The 19,519-nt window shown below is 40.5% G+C and overlaps 1 protein-coding gene across 3 annotated transcripts in view; it reads left to right on the top strand.

Annotated features, from left to right (window-relative positions):
- The window catches only part of PTPN1 (protein tyrosine phosphatase non-receptor type 1), a 45,239-nt gene extending 28,141 nt beyond the window's left edge, over window positions 1–17,098 (top strand). Inside the window, exons 2-9 of one of the 3 annotated variants that reach the window (XM_082326258.1) lie at window positions 2,885–2,975; window positions 4,726–4,826; window positions 6,816–6,914; window positions 9,717–9,854; window positions 11,720–11,929; window positions 12,660–12,821; window positions 13,477–13,712; window positions 16,416–17,098. In XM_082326258.1, coding sequence (XP_082182384.1) covers window positions 2,885–2,975; window positions 4,726–4,826; window positions 6,816–6,914; window positions 9,717–9,854; window positions 11,720–11,929; window positions 12,660–12,821; window positions 13,477–13,712; window positions 16,416–16,623 — 1,245 coding nt within the window. In that variant the 3' untranslated portion in view covers window positions 16,624–17,098. Of the gene's footprint in view, window positions 1–2,884; window positions 2,976–4,725; window positions 4,827–4,957; window positions 6,269–6,815; window positions 6,915–9,716; window positions 9,855–11,719; window positions 11,930–12,659; window positions 12,822–13,476; window positions 13,713–16,415 lie in introns of those variants that run through there. The other 2 variants (XM_082326260.1, XM_082326259.1) reach the window with 2 other exon arrangements.
- The last annotated feature ends 2,421 nt before the right edge of the window (window positions 17,099–19,519 follow it).

Genomic DNA, 19,519 nt, shown 5'->3' with positions numbered 1-19,519 from the left:
TCTCACTAGATTGTTTCCCTCCAATAATTTTCTTTGTTGAAGGCCATCTCATTTCCACTGAAGTCAGCTTCATATCCTGGAAGGGATCTTGGAAATTTTTTTTTTTTTTTTTTGGTCACTGTATATGTTCTAGCAACTGCTGTAGCCAAACAAACAAAAAAAAAAACAAACCCCAACAAAAATCCCAAACCACTTTTATCCCATATTGCGGAGAAGAGTATGCCCCATCTTTTCAGACGTGGATTTGACCACTGAGGTCCAGGCATGCACGCCCTCCAGGATTTTCTCTTTTATTGGTGTTCATTACATTCAGAAATGAAGTGCTATATGCTGGTTGGATTTTCAGCTTGCCCGTTGCCGTATCTAGGTCCCCCATTTTATTCCCACCCCACCCCATTTTTTTTCCTGTTTGTTGAAACATGCTTCAGAAATATATTACACTTTTTAAATTGTCTGCATTTCTGGAAGGTGCATGGGTAACTTCTTTCTTTTCATTTTCTCTGTGCCTATGGGAGTTATGCATCTCCTAGAACTCCCTTACTCTTTCAGTACCTTTAGGCATTGTAGCATCTTTAAAAAGATCTAATATTTGGTTGTGAGGTAGTAGTCAGCTCTCTATTCCCTGAGCAATAAATTACCAGTTTCAGATCCTTAAATATGTGATGTTGGTATTTGAATCTGTGGAACTCTCTGAGTCTGGGAGTAGTGTGTATGTGCACATATGGATGTATGCTTAAGTATCATATTTTTATATAAAAATGCCTTTGTATCACTCCATTTCTGTAATGAAGCATTTCATCCATTTCCTTTTTTAAGAGTGGGGACAGTTCTTTTCAAATTTTTTTAATGCCATGAAAGGAAACAGTGTAGATTAGTGCTGCTGGTAATTTAACCCAATATTTACAGCAAAAATGCTTAAGGATCTTTTGATTTCATTTGCATTTTGCCATTTGTTTTTTTGTTTTTGGTTTGGGGTTTTTTTTAATATGACTACTAAGTGGTAGGGTGGTTGGGTTGTTTTTCGTTTTGTTTTGTTTTTTTTTTTAACACTTAAATAACATACGTAGGCTGTGTGGGAAATGTGGTTAGACATCTAGAAAACCATTTTTCCTAGTTCCCTGTTTTTGTCTCTTGTTAATCCTGTACAGTCAGTACAGAAGAAAAATAAACCCCTGCAAAATACAAAGTCACCAACTTAGTGTCAGAGACGAATTTATGAAAACATCCATTTAAGCTGCCTCATGTTTGAGATATTAGACTGTGGCAGTCAAGATCATATTCTCCAGACTGCATTCTTCGTAAGCAGAAATACTGGCAGCCATGTGTTAAGTTATAAAAAGATAGCAGCTGATGTCAGGGCTTATTTCAGTGAGGAGCCATTTCAGAATACTGTACTAATTTTGAGCAGGTATATGTAAAATAGAACTCTTCCCTTGACATGTAGCATTCAGTGTAAATTGATACATATCTGAATAATGGGGTAGAAAAGGCTAAACAAGTAATAAGCTGCAGTACATAGGCCATTTAAAAAAAAAAAAAAATCTTCAGTATTGTACGTGATTCTTTATGCAAAACTGAGAGGAACAGAAAAACAGTTCAGTTTGACCTGCATTTTAGGGATTAGATTTTTGAGCTGGTATAAAACCCTCCTGCTCTGATGTTGGAAAGCTACCACAATTTGAACCAGAGCCTGCGCTAATTTGAAACTATTAATAGAGGAGTGCCCAGCCTTTCTGCGCAAGTGATCTACGTATCGCAAGCGGCCCTCCAAATGCACTTTTATGTGTGCAGAAACCTGTTCTCTGGTCTCACTGGATGTGGATCAACACCATGCTCAAATATATTTGTGTCTGGACAGATAATTAATATTAAACTCTGCTTCATTTGGTTGACTATATTTAACAAAATTAATTTCATCCAATGAAAGGGGATGAATTTAGCTCAATAATTTGTTTTGAATTATGCTTTTTAGTGGCCTCTGGGCTAGGTTCATTTGCTCATTTCATGAATGTGCACAGTGTCTGTTTTAGGATTTCTTAATTATGCTATTGAAATATCAGTTCCACAGTAAATGCATTCCTTCGGTTTTCATAAATTTCAGTTAAATCTAACAGCTCCACCCTGAAGTTTCTAGTACTATAATTTTTAAGAATTGCGTATTTATGCAGTATTTATTTACAATGTGAAGTTGTCTTTCACAAATCGGGACTAATGTCCAAGGACAGCAGAATTCTTTTCATTATAACTTTTGAAATTGTCTCAGGTAGCTGAGCTATTGTATGCATCTGAAAAAAACTGAAAGAAACCCTAATTATGTGCTTTATATGTTATGCTATATATATGTTTTTGTTGAGCGTGTGAATTAGATACAAATAACTTCAGCCATTTGCAGCTTTGTGACATCTTGCTGATAACTCAAGATAAAGATGTAAATGATCTTAGACAAGTCACCACTCCATGTGTGTGTTTGATGCCAAGGGGGGTTGGCAAGTTTTTTTCTATCACAATGAACGTTTTCTCATTGCTGCTGAGTCAGAAGTGCAATTGGTAGTTTCACTGATAGTGGAAACAATTGCTTCAAGCAGTTTATATGAAAGTGCTTTGGGGCAGAGACCCTGCCTCATCAGGAGTGTAAAGGCATAATGTCTGGTAAATGTTCTGCTACTTTATTATGCAAGCTAATAATATTTTAACACACAAATAATGTTAGTGTTGTATTCTGATAAATTTAAACTCAGTTCTTAAGTTGAAGCCCAAAGTGCTTTCTGTCCGGAACTCCCACATGTGAAGATGTGAAGTCAAATGGGTATTTGTCTTAAAATAGCTAGTGTTATGATGATATTAGATGGATTAATATCTAAGACTTTATTTTGTTTTGTTTCAGGACATCAGGCACAAAGCCAGTGATTTTCCATGTAAAGTGGCCAAACATCCCAGAAACAAAAATAGAAATAGGTACAGAGATGTCAGTCCCTGTAAGTACGTTTTCTTTTCCATTGTTTGTAACAGACTGTTGGCCTCTAATGACTTCTTCTAACAGCTAAATGTTCTTTGTAAGAACAAGATTTCTGTTCGATGGATATGCATCCGAGACAATTCTTTTTGTTAATATAGTTATGTATGAGATAGATGTCACAGGATGCCATTATATCCATAGGATTATGCTAGAGCAGCATACAGTAGATTCTGTATTTGTCAGCAGAAATCTGAGGGGAAAAAACTTGCTTTACCTTTGAATTCTTATGCTAGAGAAGAATGGTGGCTGAAGTAACATCAATAAAATTGCAAGTATCCTTTCTATTACAGTATACTTACTAGAACATCCTTCTAGTCAATATAGCATAACTGCCCCTATTGGGAGATGGGGAAGAGTCCTACATAAAACATACAACTACTACAAATAAATCTAAGCTAATAAGCTAATTGGAACAGAGAAAAGGGGGCATTTGCAAAGGTGGCAAGACTAGTGAGACACCTGTGTTTCTGAAATGATAATCATTACGTATTCTGATGAATTCTGATGGGAAGTGCATCTCTGAGCACGTGTTCTCTGTACAAGGCACAGCTCAGTTTGGTGTTGCAGCCTGTCTTTCCTTTCACGATCCCATGTACAAAGGCCGTAACATTCAGACTTGCCGGTGCCTGGCATGCTGTACTTTTGGCGTGTGCAGAGAAGTACAAGACTGTAGTCAAATGATTGGCAAATAATACTTGATGTATCAGACACTGAAGAAATGCCTGAGCTGGTTCACTAAACTGCCTTCTCTGCACGAAATGACAATGCCTGTTCTGGGACTTCTTTCCCTCTTCAAGGGCGCAGTACTGCCACGTGTTTTAAATGCAAAGTTTCTATAGGCTCCGTCACTGAGAAAATGTCTATCTTCTGTTCAAAGATGAGTATTATTGTATATCAGAAAACTTTTATACTTAGTGGTTAAAAGTTACTGAAATCTTGGGGGCAATCGACTAGGAACAATACTGTTGCACATAGTTTGCTTTGCTAAGCAGTTCTAATATTTGGGGTTGTGAGTAACAAATGGTTCCTTTTTGCCTTTAGATAATACTGCTTCCAATCTGTTTCACTTTTTTGCAAAATGTGGGAACTCTTGTATGTGGTTTTTTGTTGGTGGTTCATTTTTTTAATCCTAAGTGGAGCAAGCTGAGAGTAACAAGAGCAATGAAATTGCATTTGCTGTAGTTCTTGAATTTTGATCATTCTTTCAGTACATTAAGGTGTGGTTGGGTTGGGAACAGTAGCTAAACGTCTATAAGAAGAATAAGAAGCCTCTGTTCTGTTTGTCCGATATATGTTTACGCAAAGCTTTAACAACCTTGAACAAGCTGAGTTTGCAGAAGATAAGCAGTTGTGTAATTAGATTTATTCAAAAACAGTAACTCGATAACTGTACAAATAGGTCAGTGTGATCTGGTTTGCAAATTACTGTTGTGATTACTTCAGATGCAAATGCTTCCGTTCTTGCAGTGTAGTCTTGGAAGACGGAGTGCAACTTACGTTCACTGCTCTGCTGTAGTGCTGTTCGTGTAATACCTATATCGTCTTGCCAGAGTTAAAGGCACCAGCGAACATTTCTGCATTACCTGTGATAGAGCTCTTTTTGTTCTTCTGGACGACTCGGGTTTTTTGATCGTAACATCTGATGAGGTTGTGTGTGGATTGTGCTGTGTTGCATATACGTTAACCAGTGTTTTCTAATTATGCTGCAGTTGATCACAGTCGAATTAAGCTAAACCAAGGTGACAATGACTATATCAATGCTAGTTTGATAAAAATGGAAGAGGCCCAAAGGAGCTACATCCTTACCCAGGTAATTGCTGGCAGCGGGTAATAAAAATCATATCGTGATTGGAGTTGTTTTTCATTGTTTTTCTTTAGCCTTATTATGTTTGTTTTCTTTATTGTAAAGCTAGTTCAGTGTATATTAACATCTGTGTGTGTGTATAAACATATACATAGAACAGTTTTACAGAAATGCTACATATTTATTCCTGCTTCCTGTCAGCACTGACTGACTTTTTTGTAGAGTATTTTGGCCACTTTGTATTTGACTTTAGACCCATCTAGGCTAGAAGCTAACGTGCTTCTAGAAATCTGCTTGTTGGCTTATGACGAGCAACATTTACATGTGGTTGAAATGAATCGCACTTCTACATGGAAGGTCAGCACAAAGGTTTCAGACCACTATTAAGTTGCCTGATAAATTCTCTGAACCCAGCTGAACCTCACTTAGTGGGAGGGCTTCACATTTGCAGAACTGTATGTATGAACTTCAAGATGTTCAAAACCTATTTGAAATAACATACTTTAAATATAACGGATATTCATGTGTTATGTTGAGTGGGGCAGGTGTTAACTAGAAGATATTAGGGAATTTTTTACACCTGACCTTCTGTTTCAAGTAAGCAGTATGCTCCACCACGTATTTCTTGTTAAACGTTCTTCTGAAAGTGATGTTATTGTAGTATTTACAAATAGTGTACCTCCTAATAACACGGCTTGCAAAAGGTCTAAGTTGGGCAATGCTGATGCTTCTACCTTTAATGTGAGAGAGGAAAGCTATGAATACAGACTTTAGTGATGGGAATACGGGGGGCAGGAGGGAAGTGGCTGTTTTTCACTGAATCTGTGAATTCCACACCTATCTATAAAACAAATTTAAAAATACCCAGATACCCTGTTGTCTTATTCTGAAAGCTAGCAACTGTGCCAGAATTCTTGTTTGTTCTAAATGTTTGGTTCCCTGGAGACTGCCCTGGTCTCTAATCTTAACTTTTTTTTTACCCCTTCCTCCCACACTTTAGATAAAGGTAGGCTGGGATTAATATTTTCAAGCAGCAGCTCTTCCTTCCTGTTTCTAAAGAATAAAGATAAATCTTCTAAGGAAGAAGTGGACAGTACAGTGTTCAATATGAAAATGATTCTGTGCACACAGCTCTTACTCAGACCAGGGGAGGTTGATCATCGGGTTGAACTGATAGACCTGTATGTGGAATAGTCAAATGTGCAGCTAACTGGTACTGGTTATCTGTTCTGATCCAGAATTTAATGGATTCAAATGGCTTTATTTAAATCCAGTCATTCTTTCTGAGGACCCTGGCCTGCTATTTTGTGTGAGCAAAGTTATGGATAGCAAATACCAGAGGCACAACGATGCTGGTTTGTGTGGCCCAAAATTCAGAGCAATGGTTTTGGAGTAGAAAATGGCAAAGGAACATACCACAAACAAAAAATTACAAGGAAATCTACTTAGTGAGTAGACAGTAGTCTTTAAAAGGAGTTATCATTTTGTTCAGTCCCAAAGCAGATCCATGAAGATTCTGGAAAACCATATAATTTGTTACTGATCTGGCATTGTTTCAGTCTTTTGAATGTCTGTCCATTCAGTCTAGTAGTTTTCAAGTATTATGAATAACAATGATGAATTGCAGAAGAGTACAACATAAACGGTAATTCTGCTCTTAGTTAGTCAATGAGGTTTTATTTCCCCATTATATGTATACCTTTCCTAAGAAAATTCTCTCAGCATTTTTCACTCCCAGTTCTCTTCTTGCAAATGAGACTACTTCCCTCTTCCTGTTATGTATGGGGGGGAAAAGATCAACCATGCTTTAATGGGTAATTTCATAGTGGGAAAATGGAACTTAAAGCTGTATCACTGCATTTTTTTGCAGTTTGAAATGAGAAGTTGCTTGTTACTTGTCTAAATTTATTGCCTAGTGCAGTAACTTTTACTGGGGAGCATTGCACTGACATTAACAGAAAATAATGCTTATTTCTGGGGATTCTGTCTCTGCAGGGACCTTTGCCAAATACTTGTGGTCACTTTTGGGAGATGGTTTGGGAACAGAAAAGCCGTGGTGTTGTCATGTTGAACAGAGTGATGGAAAAGGGATCTGTAAGTACTTACCCAGTTCTAGCTATATGTTCATTGCATGTTTATAAAGTTTTTTCTTTAAAAAAACAAAACCAAAAAAACCCAACCCAAATAAAGGGGGAGGGGTGGAGAGGTGATGACCATCAATAATTTTGTCTAGAAATTATGCCTAGAATTGAATACTTGGTGAACTGATCTCAGTGCAGTCAGAAAATTATTCGGTTTGTAATCGTAGGTCTTAATTTCTTCTGAGTTTGGCTGAAATAAGGCATGAACACAATATGACTCCCCACACAAATGAATGTTTGGTCTCTACTGATAGCCTAGGTATCTGAATGTAGTTCTTCTCAGTGCACACAGATTGCACCTCTCAAAGCTCATTCGCACCAAGTGTTCATTCATGAGCATTATGAAATTGTTTTGAAGTAGTTATAGAGGCAGTTTGACTCCAAGTGTCCTTCATGCAGTAAGAGCTCTGATTATTAAATGTATCATCAAGGCATATTGTTTCTCCACCAGTGTCCTTGCTTTACAAAAGACATTAGAGGTATGAGGACAACAAGGGTACAATTGACAGTACTTCTCCTGGTGTCTGTCTTAAGCAGCGATCTGGGTGATGGGGAACCAGCTGTTAAGCCAGTGCTTTACTTGCTAGGACAAGTGCGGTGGGCTGAGTTCTGTCCGGACCTTTTAGGGAGTTTACATTAGACAAGACAGGCAGAAGATGAAGGGAAACAATAGATGAACAAACAATTGGGGTTATTTTAAGTAATTTACCTTCAGATAGAGAAAGAGTTTTGATTCCTCTGGCACATAGAGTAGCTGCTGTCTTGAGAAGGAAACGCCTCAGCCTTTCTGATGGTGGAGAGGACAGGAACCATCAGGCATGGTTTTCATCCATGGGTCAGAGTTCTGCCTCTATGCTAATTCCACAGCTGCCATCCTTAAAGTGGACTTGGCAGCTGTGCAAATTTGAGACAAAAGCAATTTTAAAGACTGATAGAAATGCACGATTTAAAGTTGAACGTTACAGTGTAGTCAGTATAAAGACACTTTGGAGGAGGGGTAGTGGGTGTGTTGGGTATCCACCAGTGATAACTGGGTGGCACATGCTTTTGCATAATCGGGAAAGAATTTCCAATAATCAGGAAAATTCTTGTGCAATGAGTTGTGTTTTAATAAACTACAGTCTCAATTTTTGAGTGTTTTGCTTTTTTTGTAGTGCAAGTGAAATTTAATCTTCAAAAGAGATGCAGTAACCATATTTTTCAATAGTTTCTTCCTTCCCAACAATTCCCGCTCATTCTCTGCACTGCCAATAGTTTTGAACAAAATGAATTATTGTGATCCCTTAGGGCAGGCTGCTTACGCTTCTCAGCAAACAGCAGTGGGGGACCTACAGTGGAGCACAACAAAATATTGTTTGCAGACACATTTGGTGGAGAAATTAGACACAAAGCCAGTTGCTGTCTCTTTAACATTAATAAAAAAAAAAAGCGCAGAGAATTATAACTGCATTCTACACCCTGATAAACTAGAGGATGTATTTTGAATAAAAACTAGAATTAGTCTGAGTGAAACTAGTGTTAGTCTACCTACGAATAAAATACCGAAGGGTTTTCTTACTTATTAAAATGCTTTCAGAAATCATGTTCGTCTTGAGAATGCTGTTCTTCTTTCATCGTTCTTCAGCTTCAACTTTAAAGCCGTATTATTTGCCCTTTAATAAAAGAGGCGTTAGCCATGTCCAACAATCTATTCTTACTGCATGTTTAGGTATGGGCAAATAGGGGCAAATATGGCCATAATCCCATTTCAGAGGAGCAGTGCTTAGTGGCAGAAGTAGCAGGCCAGTGCTCCCAGTCACAATATCCTTAGATTTAAGTGTCAGGAACTTGGTTGCAGACTTTCCTGTTCATGTTGCTGATGAGTTTCTTTAGTTTTATTTTTTTCCTGCACACTGCTAAATGTGCTACTTTTCTATTTGGTTGGCTCATTTAAGGTCCTAGCATGTAGCAGTCTTTGTAAAACTAAGCTCTCTGGGAAACTTTACTGAGAAAAATTGAAATTCAGTCAGAACTAGGTAATGGGAATATTTGCTGAATGCAGGTTTTTTTTGTTTGGCACTTCTAAACTGTGCCACGTAAAATCAAAATGATCTCACTGCTATTTTTATTTTTGTGGTGAGTTGAGTGGAGTAACCCAAAATCTCATCTGATGTTACACTTGCAAATTAGCAACTTTGTAGTTCTCTATATGTAGCTTATTCATGGAATTCATAATACTTTTTCACAGTATGTTCTGCTCTTGTTAACATCTAACTCTTCTTTTGAAATTTAAATATTTGACATGAGGATAATAAATAAAATGCAGAGTAGACTAAAATTCAGATTTTGGCAGAGGGTTGTGAGAGCTTTTATACTTAGACAGTTATTAGATTTTGGTTGTTTGTTTGTTTGTTTGGACACAAGCTAAAATAAATAGTGGCTTTGGTGATTTTGATTAGATTCCATAGCTTCACACTCTTTCAGCTTACATGTAGAAGAAAGAGAGCTCTACCTAAACAAAGCTATCCTCAATCCTTAGGTATTTTCATGAGTTCAATCAGGGTCAAAATAATCTGACTCATACAAAAGATTCAGTGAAGATGTGGTTCTGCAACATAAAGGAAGACTGACATTCTTCACCCTAGAATTGGTCCTTCTTAATAATAAAAGCAGATTAAGAAATTGCCTCATAAGAAAATGTTGTATTTAAGGATGTTTATTCCTTGCCTTTTACACAAACATAAAGGACATATAAATGTCTCCTATTTGTTTTTAGATAAAGTGTGCGCAGTACTGGCCACGGAAGGAGGAGAAGGAAATGTTTTTTGAAGATACAAACTTGAAACTAACATCGATATCTGAAGATATAAAATCATATTACACAGTACGACAGCTAGAATTGGAAAACCTTACAGTAAGTACAGAAACTAGTACCAATCAGATTCTTCAGTCTCTCTGAGGTGAGATTCACCTCCTCATCAACAAGGTCTTGAAAAAGATGGTCACGAATTATAGGAGATTTTGTTCTGGAATCGGTGATTCTGCATGAGATAGTTCTTCAGCCTCTAGTTTGTGTGTTGTGGAAGTAAAACTCTTAAATATTTATGAAATGTATCTGGGGAAACTACAGTCCTTTTCATGTCTCGGCTGTACACTGAGTGAGAAGGTTAGTTTGTCACTACACTGCCTTTCAGAGAAGCCTTTATAAAATCACTTAGCGGATGTTCTAGTGCTTTTGTGTTCTAGCTGAAGTAATTGCTCTTCCTGTCACTTAAGCTACCTGTTTGCCTGTGTCTTGTCCTAAGGCTTATTTTTAGGTTTTGGCTTAAATCTTCAGGTTTTGCATTGATGGCCTTCATCTGAAAGCAGGAACTGTTTTAGCCCTGGTCCTGCAATGAGTGGTATGGAGCTTGGTACAAGGATCAGGCCACTACCTTTAAGAGAAATAATTCTTCTTTTTTTTTTCTTTTTTTTTTCTTTTTTTTTTCTTTTTTTTTTCTTTTTTTTTCTTTTTTTTCTTTTTTTTCTTTTTTCTTTTTTTTCTTTTTTTTTTCTTTTTTCTTTTTTTTCTTTTTTTTTCTTTTTTTTTCTTTTTTTTTTCTTTTTTTTTTCTTTTTTTTTTGCAATGCCAAAATAAAAGTATACGTGCCGTTTCCCACCCTTCCTCTCCTCTTCAACGCTGCCCTGTATTAGAGCAGGGAGAGCTAATCTAAAGCTCCTTGGGGAGACTGGCTAAGGAAGCACACCATTAACTTTCACTGCATGCAGGTCACTGAAGATAATGTCTGAGGTCCTCGATGGTGCTGACCTAGGTGTGTACGCTGTGATGTGCTAGCCTGAGTTCTGTCCTGGTACTGCTCACTCCTGGAAGACACAGTTATTCCTTTGCTCATCTGTTAGCATCTTGCATGCTTCATCCTGCCAGGAAACATGAGACAGCAGATGAATTTGACTAAATTATACTTGAGTAAGAATTTAGCTGATGTAGCTTATGGTGTGTATTAACTATGACGTCTGCCGTAGACATGTTTGATGGTTGTGGCTCAGTATTCTAGGAGGATGTGAGCACCCGTGGTTTAGTAGTCTTGGAAGAAAGTTTTCAGGTTGGGAACAAACCTGTAAAGGAACAGCTGTGGTAGTGTGAGGGCTTTGCCTGCAGAAAGTGTGAAGGGCTTCTCTAACTCGAGGTACTTCATTCTGAGAAATCTTCAAATGATAGTCTGTCGTTAGAAGTTGGAAGGCAGTAGTGCCAGATGTCTTGTGATACAGGCATTTGAACCATACTGAAAAAACTACACTATGTTATAAATAAGTAAATTTACTTATGCAATTTCCTTTGCTCAAAATGGAGACCTTCACAACAAGAGAAAATTATTTGTAATTAGTTTCTTAGCTGTGCAGCTATAAAAGCTCCCTCAGACTGGTGGAACTTTGTCATTTGAATTTTAAGTCAGCTGTTCTAAAGAAGTAGTAGAATCAGTGTAGTCTGAGTAGCATACAAAGCTGAGCAGGCACGTGCCTCCATCCCATGTAAGTCAGAGTTATTTTCAAAGGAAGTAGCTAAAATTTTTCCAAAGGCACAAATTTGCAATTGACCTAAAGGTCAAAATGTCTAATGTCTAAAGCTGTATGTCTAAACATATAAGTGACTATTTGCTAGGAAAATGAATGAGGAATTGTATTTGCTGATTAGAACATCATTGTAGGCATCTGTGCTTTGACTTGTGCGTCTGACTCATGTATCCAAGCTAAAAGACTTCCTAAATACTGTTTTTACAGACACGGGAAACTAGAGAGATTCTGCACTTCCATTATACTACGTGGCCCGACTTTGGCGTCCCAGAGTCACCTGCTTCATTCCTCAATTTCCTGTTCAAAGTGAGAGAGTCCGGCTCGCTTAACCCTGAGCACGGACCCGTTGTGGTGCACTGCAGCGCAGGCATCGGGAGATCAGGAACTTTCTGTTTGGTTGATACGTGTCTTCTACTGGTAAGAACTACTTCTTCAGATGATACGCTATTTCTGTAGAGTTATTTTGAGGAATGGTTTGTCATAGGCTTGCCAAAGAGCTGTGGTATGTTCCGTGAAGTATTGTTGCATGCTATTTCCCATTATCTTAATCATATTCTGGTTTGGGAGTGTATTCCAAGGCAGATCTCGTTCTTAACTGGCCATTTTAAGTCTGGGGAAGAAAAGTCTCTAGTTTTTAGAGCGATTTGCAAAGGCAGGCTTTGCCCTCGTGGTTGAGAAAAAACCCACTAGGTGTCTGCTAAGTAATAGCGTGAACTGTCCTAAAACAATGCAAAGACATCTAACGTGTTTCCTTTTACAAAGTCAGCTTCACCTGTAGGCAGGGGGAAATTGTCCTGACTTTGAGATAAAGCTGGAGTTCCCTTGGCTTTATTCTGTCACTGTGCGAGAGCAGCTAATACACAGAAGTCAGGCCTAGGTTAAAATGTCTCTTTTTTTTTTTTTTTTTTCCTAATTATATTTTCAAAACAAGGAAGAAAAAAGGGAAAAGCATACAACATGTTGGAGACCCAGTGTTGTTTTCCTTTCTCTGTCTCTCTAGAGACCCAATAAATAGCTGCTGGTACCAGTTTTTTATTAGTTTATTAATTCTGTAATACGGAGGGTAGTTTGAAGGCCATACTACAAAATGAGTCATTGCATTGAATCTCATCAGAGCATAAAGCATGTTTCAAATTTTTATCTTCAGATGGACAAACGGAAAGATCCTTCTTCTGTGGACGTTAAACAGGTTCTCCTCGAAATGAGGAAGTACAGAATGGGGCTTATACAGACAGCAGATCAGCTCCGTTTCTCCTACCTAGCTGTTATTGAAGGGGCAAAATTCATTATGGGAGATGCTTCAGTGCAAGTGAGTATTATGGACTGCACAGCCTGATGTGGTGAGCTGTGACTCTGTTCTAACTGTAGCAAATATGTGGGATGAACAGAATAGAAAGAAACTTTAAATTTCATTCTTGCTTTGGCTTCAATAAATTTTTATATTATAGGGCTCTTAAATACAGTGCTTTATGATCGTCACTACCTAAAGTGTTGTATTTAAGAGCCTTCAAAAAAGTACCTGTGATATAACGGGTGGCCTTGTGTACCTTTCAACACTGAAATTTGGGTATAGACTGGCTGAATCGGCCTTGTCTTTTATTTCAGGTAATAAAAATTTTCTAATATGCCAGAAGCTTATTATGATTAAATCCTGTAAGTTTGTTTTATGGTAAGCAGAACTCTAGCAACAGAGTTTCTCTTTAAATTTTCCAGAAGTAGATAAAAATTTCCTGCATTTATAGCGGATGCCTTCTGTACCGGATGTAGCTTAGGTTTGGAGCTCTTGTGTCTCGTTTTTTTGGGTTCCCCCCCCCCCCCTCCTTTTTTTCAATGCAAATGAACAGCCACTCTAAGAATAAATGAAAAGGTAGAGTGTAAAGACCCTGCCATGTTAAAGTTAAAAGTTATAGCAGCTTACATAGAAGAAGTAGATAAAAGCTTAATAGGGTCTTTCCTTCCTGAAGGAACAGTGGAAAGAGCTCTCCAATGAAGACCTGGACCCTCCACCTGAACACACCCCACCACCTCCCAGACCACCAAAGCGAACCTCAGAAATGCACAACGGAAGGATGCATGAACACACAGAGTTCTTTCCTAAACATCAAGTAGTAGAGGAAGAGATTAGATGTTCAGTCAGCGCTGTGGAAGAGACGGTTCCAGATGGCAGAGCTCGTTCATCTGTACCACTGATCACAGACAGGTAATTCATTTAGTTTCCCACTTTTAACTGTCCCAAGACGACTGTCCAGCTGGCTTACAGCGTTGAGAGGTTGTAGGTCGTTTGCTCATAAATGGCATTTCATACAGAAGGTCCTGAAGAGACCTTGATCGAGTCAGTGTAATAGTAGTTCCAACCCCAAATCTTTTCAGTAAAGGTCTTATGCTCATGTCCTTTTAACTTCACACGTGAGCTAGGGCCTCTTACGGGATCCTGCTAGAGTAAAAGAAAAAGCGACAGCGTAATGAGGTGGTTTAGTCTTGCAGTGTATATTAAGTTACAGAGCAGCTCTTTCACTGCATAGAGGCGGTATTAGTCATGTAGCTGAAAACGAGGCTGACTAGCTTTAGCCGCACTTAGAAAGGTGAAATTAACTGCGAGCAAAGCTACTTTGATGAAAGGAGTAGGGGGCTCATGAACAGAGAACTTTTCTACCCGTCATTGTAACCTAAATTGTAGAGACTAATAAATGTGCAGAAATGCTGTGTACACGAGCGGTAGAGCAGCAAAGAAGCCAAGGTTCCTGCCTGCTTAACCACTAGATGTCACTCCTGATTTATCAGAGTGGCGTGGAACTGGTTGAAATCCCCACGCCTTGGTGTTGCTGGCGTCCTGCATGTTAACTAGTTTTTTTCAGAACAACCAAATGCCACGCAGAACAAAAAAAATCAAAATTAAGAAAATAAAAATAAAAAGCCCTACACCCACGAGGGATAATCAAGGGAAAGTTTAATGTTCCCCCATTAGATGGTCTCCTAACAAGATATCTTCAGCTTCCCTTAGGAATACTGGAATAAAATACCAAGTTTTAGTATTGTCCAGAGAACTCCAGAGCCTTTTCAAGAGATGCAGCTGGCAGGCTTGATGTGTTTCATTGAGCTGAACCAGTGGGGGAGTGTGTGACTCCGGGAGCTGGAGATTAGCGAGATGTGTTTCCAGTAGTCTTTCTGCAAAGTAAACCTCCTCGTCCTTTCCCATAGTGGAGCAGAGGGGCTGAGACCGTGGCCTGAACCTGTTGTCTCCCTCTAAATTTTGCTGGAGGCAAGGAGATAAAATGCAAGTGTTTCCCTGCTCAGTGTGACACAACGGTTTGATCCGGATTTTTCTTATTTCATTGGGGAGATTCTGGAAGCGAAATACTCAAATTCCAAACATCTTTACTAAAAAGAAAGGAAATCTTGGAAATAGGAATGGATACAAATGGAAGCTTAGCTACAAAAGAAGGAAATATTGCAAGGGTAGCACCTCCCTCTTTCTGCCCTCCGTGACAATACAGTTCTGTTACCAGAATATTTGCCTGGGATGCGAGATGCCAGCTAATGCTTTCCACGCCTAACGAAGAGTATGGATTTAGCGCTGGTGTCTTGTGTCTTCTCATTAGCTATATAAATCTGAATTTCTCAGTGAATAAATGATTTCCTGAAAATACTTTACACAGTGTAGTTTAACTGAACATAAGACCTGTCTCGCTCTAAAGAGCTCAGAGAATTAATTTCATTTATTATAGTCCCTTGTTTGAGGTTGGAGTTGAGTCATGCTCTGGAACTGCCTGTCTTCACTCACTGTAGAGGCTGACCGGGCGCCTGCCTTTTGCCTTGCTAAGGTTAAATCCTACCTTATGCGATGCTTCGGGCGTACTGGGAAAGGCCAGGACTGGAATCCCGAGCTCCCTCACTCCGTACCAGTGCTGTTGCTGCAGGATGAGGCCTCCGTTGTGATCATCGCTCTTGTCCTCCTGTCTGGGGCAGGGAGCCTGAAGGGGGGGAGCAGTCTGGTGTGAAGGGACGTGGGACAGCGCGAGGCTGGAGGAGACGGCGGGGTGGGAAATAGACCTGGTGCTGGCAGTGGCGAGGGGAGAAGCAGCAGAAGTCTTAAGCACGTTTATTTTCCTGCCCGGATATTCTAGTGTCTGGGATGGAAGATTCCTGAGTTCTTCTGCACCTAAGCTGTCCGCAGATGTCTAGGAAATCCCCCTGCAAAGCATCTCCCCGCTGGTTACCACCCCACGGGTTCTCACAGCATGATGATGCTCTGCTTTCTAAACTCTGCTGGAAGAAGTTGTACAGCAGATATAAAAGGTCCCGCTCAGTTATGAAGCCTCTTTGGGTGCCAGCACGCTGCCAGCAGGATGGAGGTCTAGTATCTAGGGAAAAAAGCCTGATTAGAGAGTATTAAAGGTGACGAGCTCTTCAGTTCCAACATTAAAGGCTATCGCTGTGCATTTAGCCACTCTTTCTAAGTTACGGCTGCTCAAGCAGCCACAGTTCGTCATTTTCTGACTTTTTGGGCGGGTGCTTGATTTTAGAACCTTAATGTTCTCCTGACCTGGACGAAGGTTTGGTGTGTGCTGGTTCACTGCTCGTCTCAGTGCAGGTGGCAGGTCTGTGATAAGCAACGGGAGTAGGTGGTGTTTAAAACTAAGTCAGCTTGTCCTTTAAAGAGCACAAAATACTCCCAAGCATGGCTTTTGATGACAAGCACTGTTCTAAACCTGTAATTTAATAGCCAGAGCTGTAATAATTAGTGATAGGCTTTGGTTTGTCGTCTGCTGCGGCTCCTGATAGCGAGAGCCCTCCAGCTTTGCCTGCGGTGTCCCATGGGTGAGGCCACGCTCTTGCAGGGTCTGCGTGGCTTCTCTCCTAGACGGGGAATCCGGTGCTGAATGTTTCTTTCTTTGCCCTTAAGCACTAGTCAAGACACTGAAATTCGGAGGAGAACTGTTGGTGAAAATCTGCGCCTCTCGCCCCACAAAGAAGAATCGATGAAGTCCGAAAACTCAGAAGAGGATGACGAGAACATGGTGACAACTTGGAAGCCATTTCTAGTGAATATATGCATGTTCACTTTCCTCACGGCAGGAGCTTATCTCTGTTACAGGGTGTGTTTTCATTGACGGACGTGCCAGCGACATCGACCCTGCAGAAAACACCAACGATTTGATCGGTTTGTAATAAGCTTCTCTGAAAGCAAGCTAATTGAGGCGTGCAAGCCTTGTCTCAGTGGAGGTAGATCTTAGGTTGAAAGGCCGGAACTTTGGTTAGGGCTTAAAGTGAGAATTGATGCACTAGGGTTTTATCTAGCCCTGTGGTCCCAAGAACATAATAGTCTAAACTCAGGGCCTTAAAATATTCAGGAGTAAGCAGAGAAAATGCCAAATAGTCTGTTTTCCTTTTTTTTCTTTTTTTTTTTTTTTAAACTAAATAATAGAATTACAACACATTGTTGTTTTTAGCCTTTTTTAAAAAGCCAGTTCTTTTTCTTTTGTGTTACAGAAAAACTAGGCACAAGTGAAACTTGCTTGTACTCTCCAAGTGTTGTAACCAAATACATGACTTATATCGATGAGTTCCCAAAAAAAGAAAAAGAAACCCACATACCTGAAGAATGTAAACTTTCTGGAAAGGAGGGAGTTGGGGAGGGGTGTTTGTGGTTGTTATTTTGTTTTGGTTTTTTTAACTTGCTTCATCATTAAAGACTGAGTTGTGGGCAGTGCCTGTGGTATTGATATATTTAATCTTGGCATAACTGTTCTGAAAGAGCTTATTGTTTTACATGTGTTCATAGAAACAGGCTTCTGCATTTGCTCAGGGTATCCCAACATGTCAAGCTCTTTTTTTTTTTGCCTTTTTTTTTTTTTTAAATAAGTGTATCTCCTCATTGACTTTTGTTGCACTCTACTTGCACATACGCCTATTTACATTGCACCATCCTTTGTAAAGCTGTTGTTACTTTTACATTCTGGGTTAGGAGAGGTTGAGGGGAAGGAGAGAAGCAGGAGGGGAAATTCAACCAAACCACGTCCACCAGCATCGTGCAGTTGGCATTCAGAAGGACCAGTTCTGGAACCTCATCATTTGGAATGTAAAACCCGGTTTCACTCTCCATCTGCTCCATAAGGAATAGCGTGCTTCCTGCAAGGGCCGGGCAGGGCACCCGCTCGGAGGCATCGCAGGCAGTGAACAGGAAAGCATTTCAGTACATCCAGAGCAATCCACGCTGTGGCAGCTTCCTTAAGACCTAAAAAGTTCACCAGAGACACGTTGGTCTGCGGACGTATCGGTTGGCTTATGATGCAAGCGTTTGTGTGTTCTGCTTTTTTTAAAGCAAAGATTTAAAATACTGGCTTTAGTCTGGCTCGAAGATACGCCCTTCAGCAATTAGCGGGCACGGCGGCGTAGGAGGGCGAGTCCCGCACCTCCGCAGCCAGGGTCATCGCTGTCCTAACGGAAGCGACGGGCGAGGGCTGGCTTGGTCCTGCACCACGCTGCGTCCCCGCCGGCGCGCGGGGCCTGGACAAGGTCAAGTGCTTGTAAATAAGGATTTGGGTGCATTGGTGGAACTGTGCCTGGAAGCCGGCGTTGCGCTGACCAGGCCTAGGCACTGCCCTTCCTCTCGGTAGTGCCAAATTCCGAGTGGTTGGAGCAACGATAGCAGAGGTTTCTTTGCTCGCCTCACGGGGCAGAGGGTAGGAGTCACCTCACTGCTGAGAGCTGTAGTGACTGAAACTAAACCGTGACGGCCGATTTGCAGCAGTGTTACTAATCAGTTCTTTTAATTTTTAACGGCTTTCTAGATTTATAGCACTTCACCACCACTCTCCGTGCGAACATCGCTATGGAGTACCTTACGCGAGGCTCTCGCCACTCCGTATTTATTTTTGCACCGCTGTCTGTAGGTGTAGCTTTTTTCCTTCGGTGAATAAGTTGGTGAACGGGGGGGGAGGTGGGTGGGAGTTTCTTCGGTTTTGTGTTTTGTTAAGCTTGCATCAAGGGCTGTTCAAAAGTACAATAATAAATCCTCAGGTAGTACTGGGAATCGCTCCTTTACCTGTGAGACTGTTGGTCAGACCAGTACTTGAAAGGAGGAATGTTGTAATCAGTCAGTATTTAGTTATATTATTGGAAACATGAAAAATGAGTATAGAAAAATGGTAATATATTATGGCTCATCTGTGTATTTAAGATACAGTATGTGATTGCTTCGTCCCCACTATTCTCTCCGTCCTCTGGTAGAATATTGTTCTAAGGCGACATTTGTACCCCATTTGTATTAAAATGCATGTAAAGTCTTCTAGTGTCCTGATTAAATACCACGTGCTTGAAAGGTGAAAGAACTTATATTTCTGCTTACTGATGTGCCCAAATTATATTTGCATGAACTGATCATTAAGTGGCTGTGGTTCAAAGGGTGTTGCTGAAAGTATCTTCGTTCAGCGATGGACCGATTTGGTGTTTATCAGATAACATGTACTCGCCTAATACTTGGCATGACTTCCTCTTGAATTGCTGCGTACTCCGTGTAACCCGGTTGTTGAGCATGGTTCATTTCGGCTGAGTCAGCGTAGTACAGACATTCCAGAGTTCAGCCAGCCCCGTTCACCCCTCGCCGCTTGCGGGGAGCAGCAGCCCGGGGCGGGCAGGGCAGGGCAGGGCAGAGGGGCTGCGCCGCTTCGGCAAGACGGCAGTAGCGTGCTTCCATCTGCAGAAACACTCGACAACACAGACACCAACCTCACCTCTAGACCGTGCCCAAGAGGGAACCTTTTAAATTCTAGGCTTGACAGGGAAGCGAGGCAGCCTTCCTCCGAACCCAGACTAACCCCCTGGCACCCGAGTCTAACAAGAGAAAGTTTCTGCAGATGCTACAAAGACCTTTTGACCGCCCCCCTTCCTGCCCACCCATCCGTTCCCAGCCCAGACCGTCCCGGGACGGGCGGTGGAACGCCCCGCAGGCCCGGGGAGGGCTGGATAGGGCTGGTAATGCTGAACCCTAAACATTTTCGTTTTGCT

The sequence above is a fragment of the Platalea leucorodia genome (assembly GCF_965183815.1).
Source record: "Platalea leucorodia genome assembly, chromosome: 13".
In the NCBI taxonomy this organism is placed as follows: Eukaryota; Metazoa; Chordata; class Aves; order Pelecaniformes; family Threskiornithidae; genus Platalea; species Platalea leucorodia.
The sequence above is the reverse complement of the archived record's forward strand: the minus strand, read 5'-3'. Positions and strand labels throughout refer to the sequence as shown.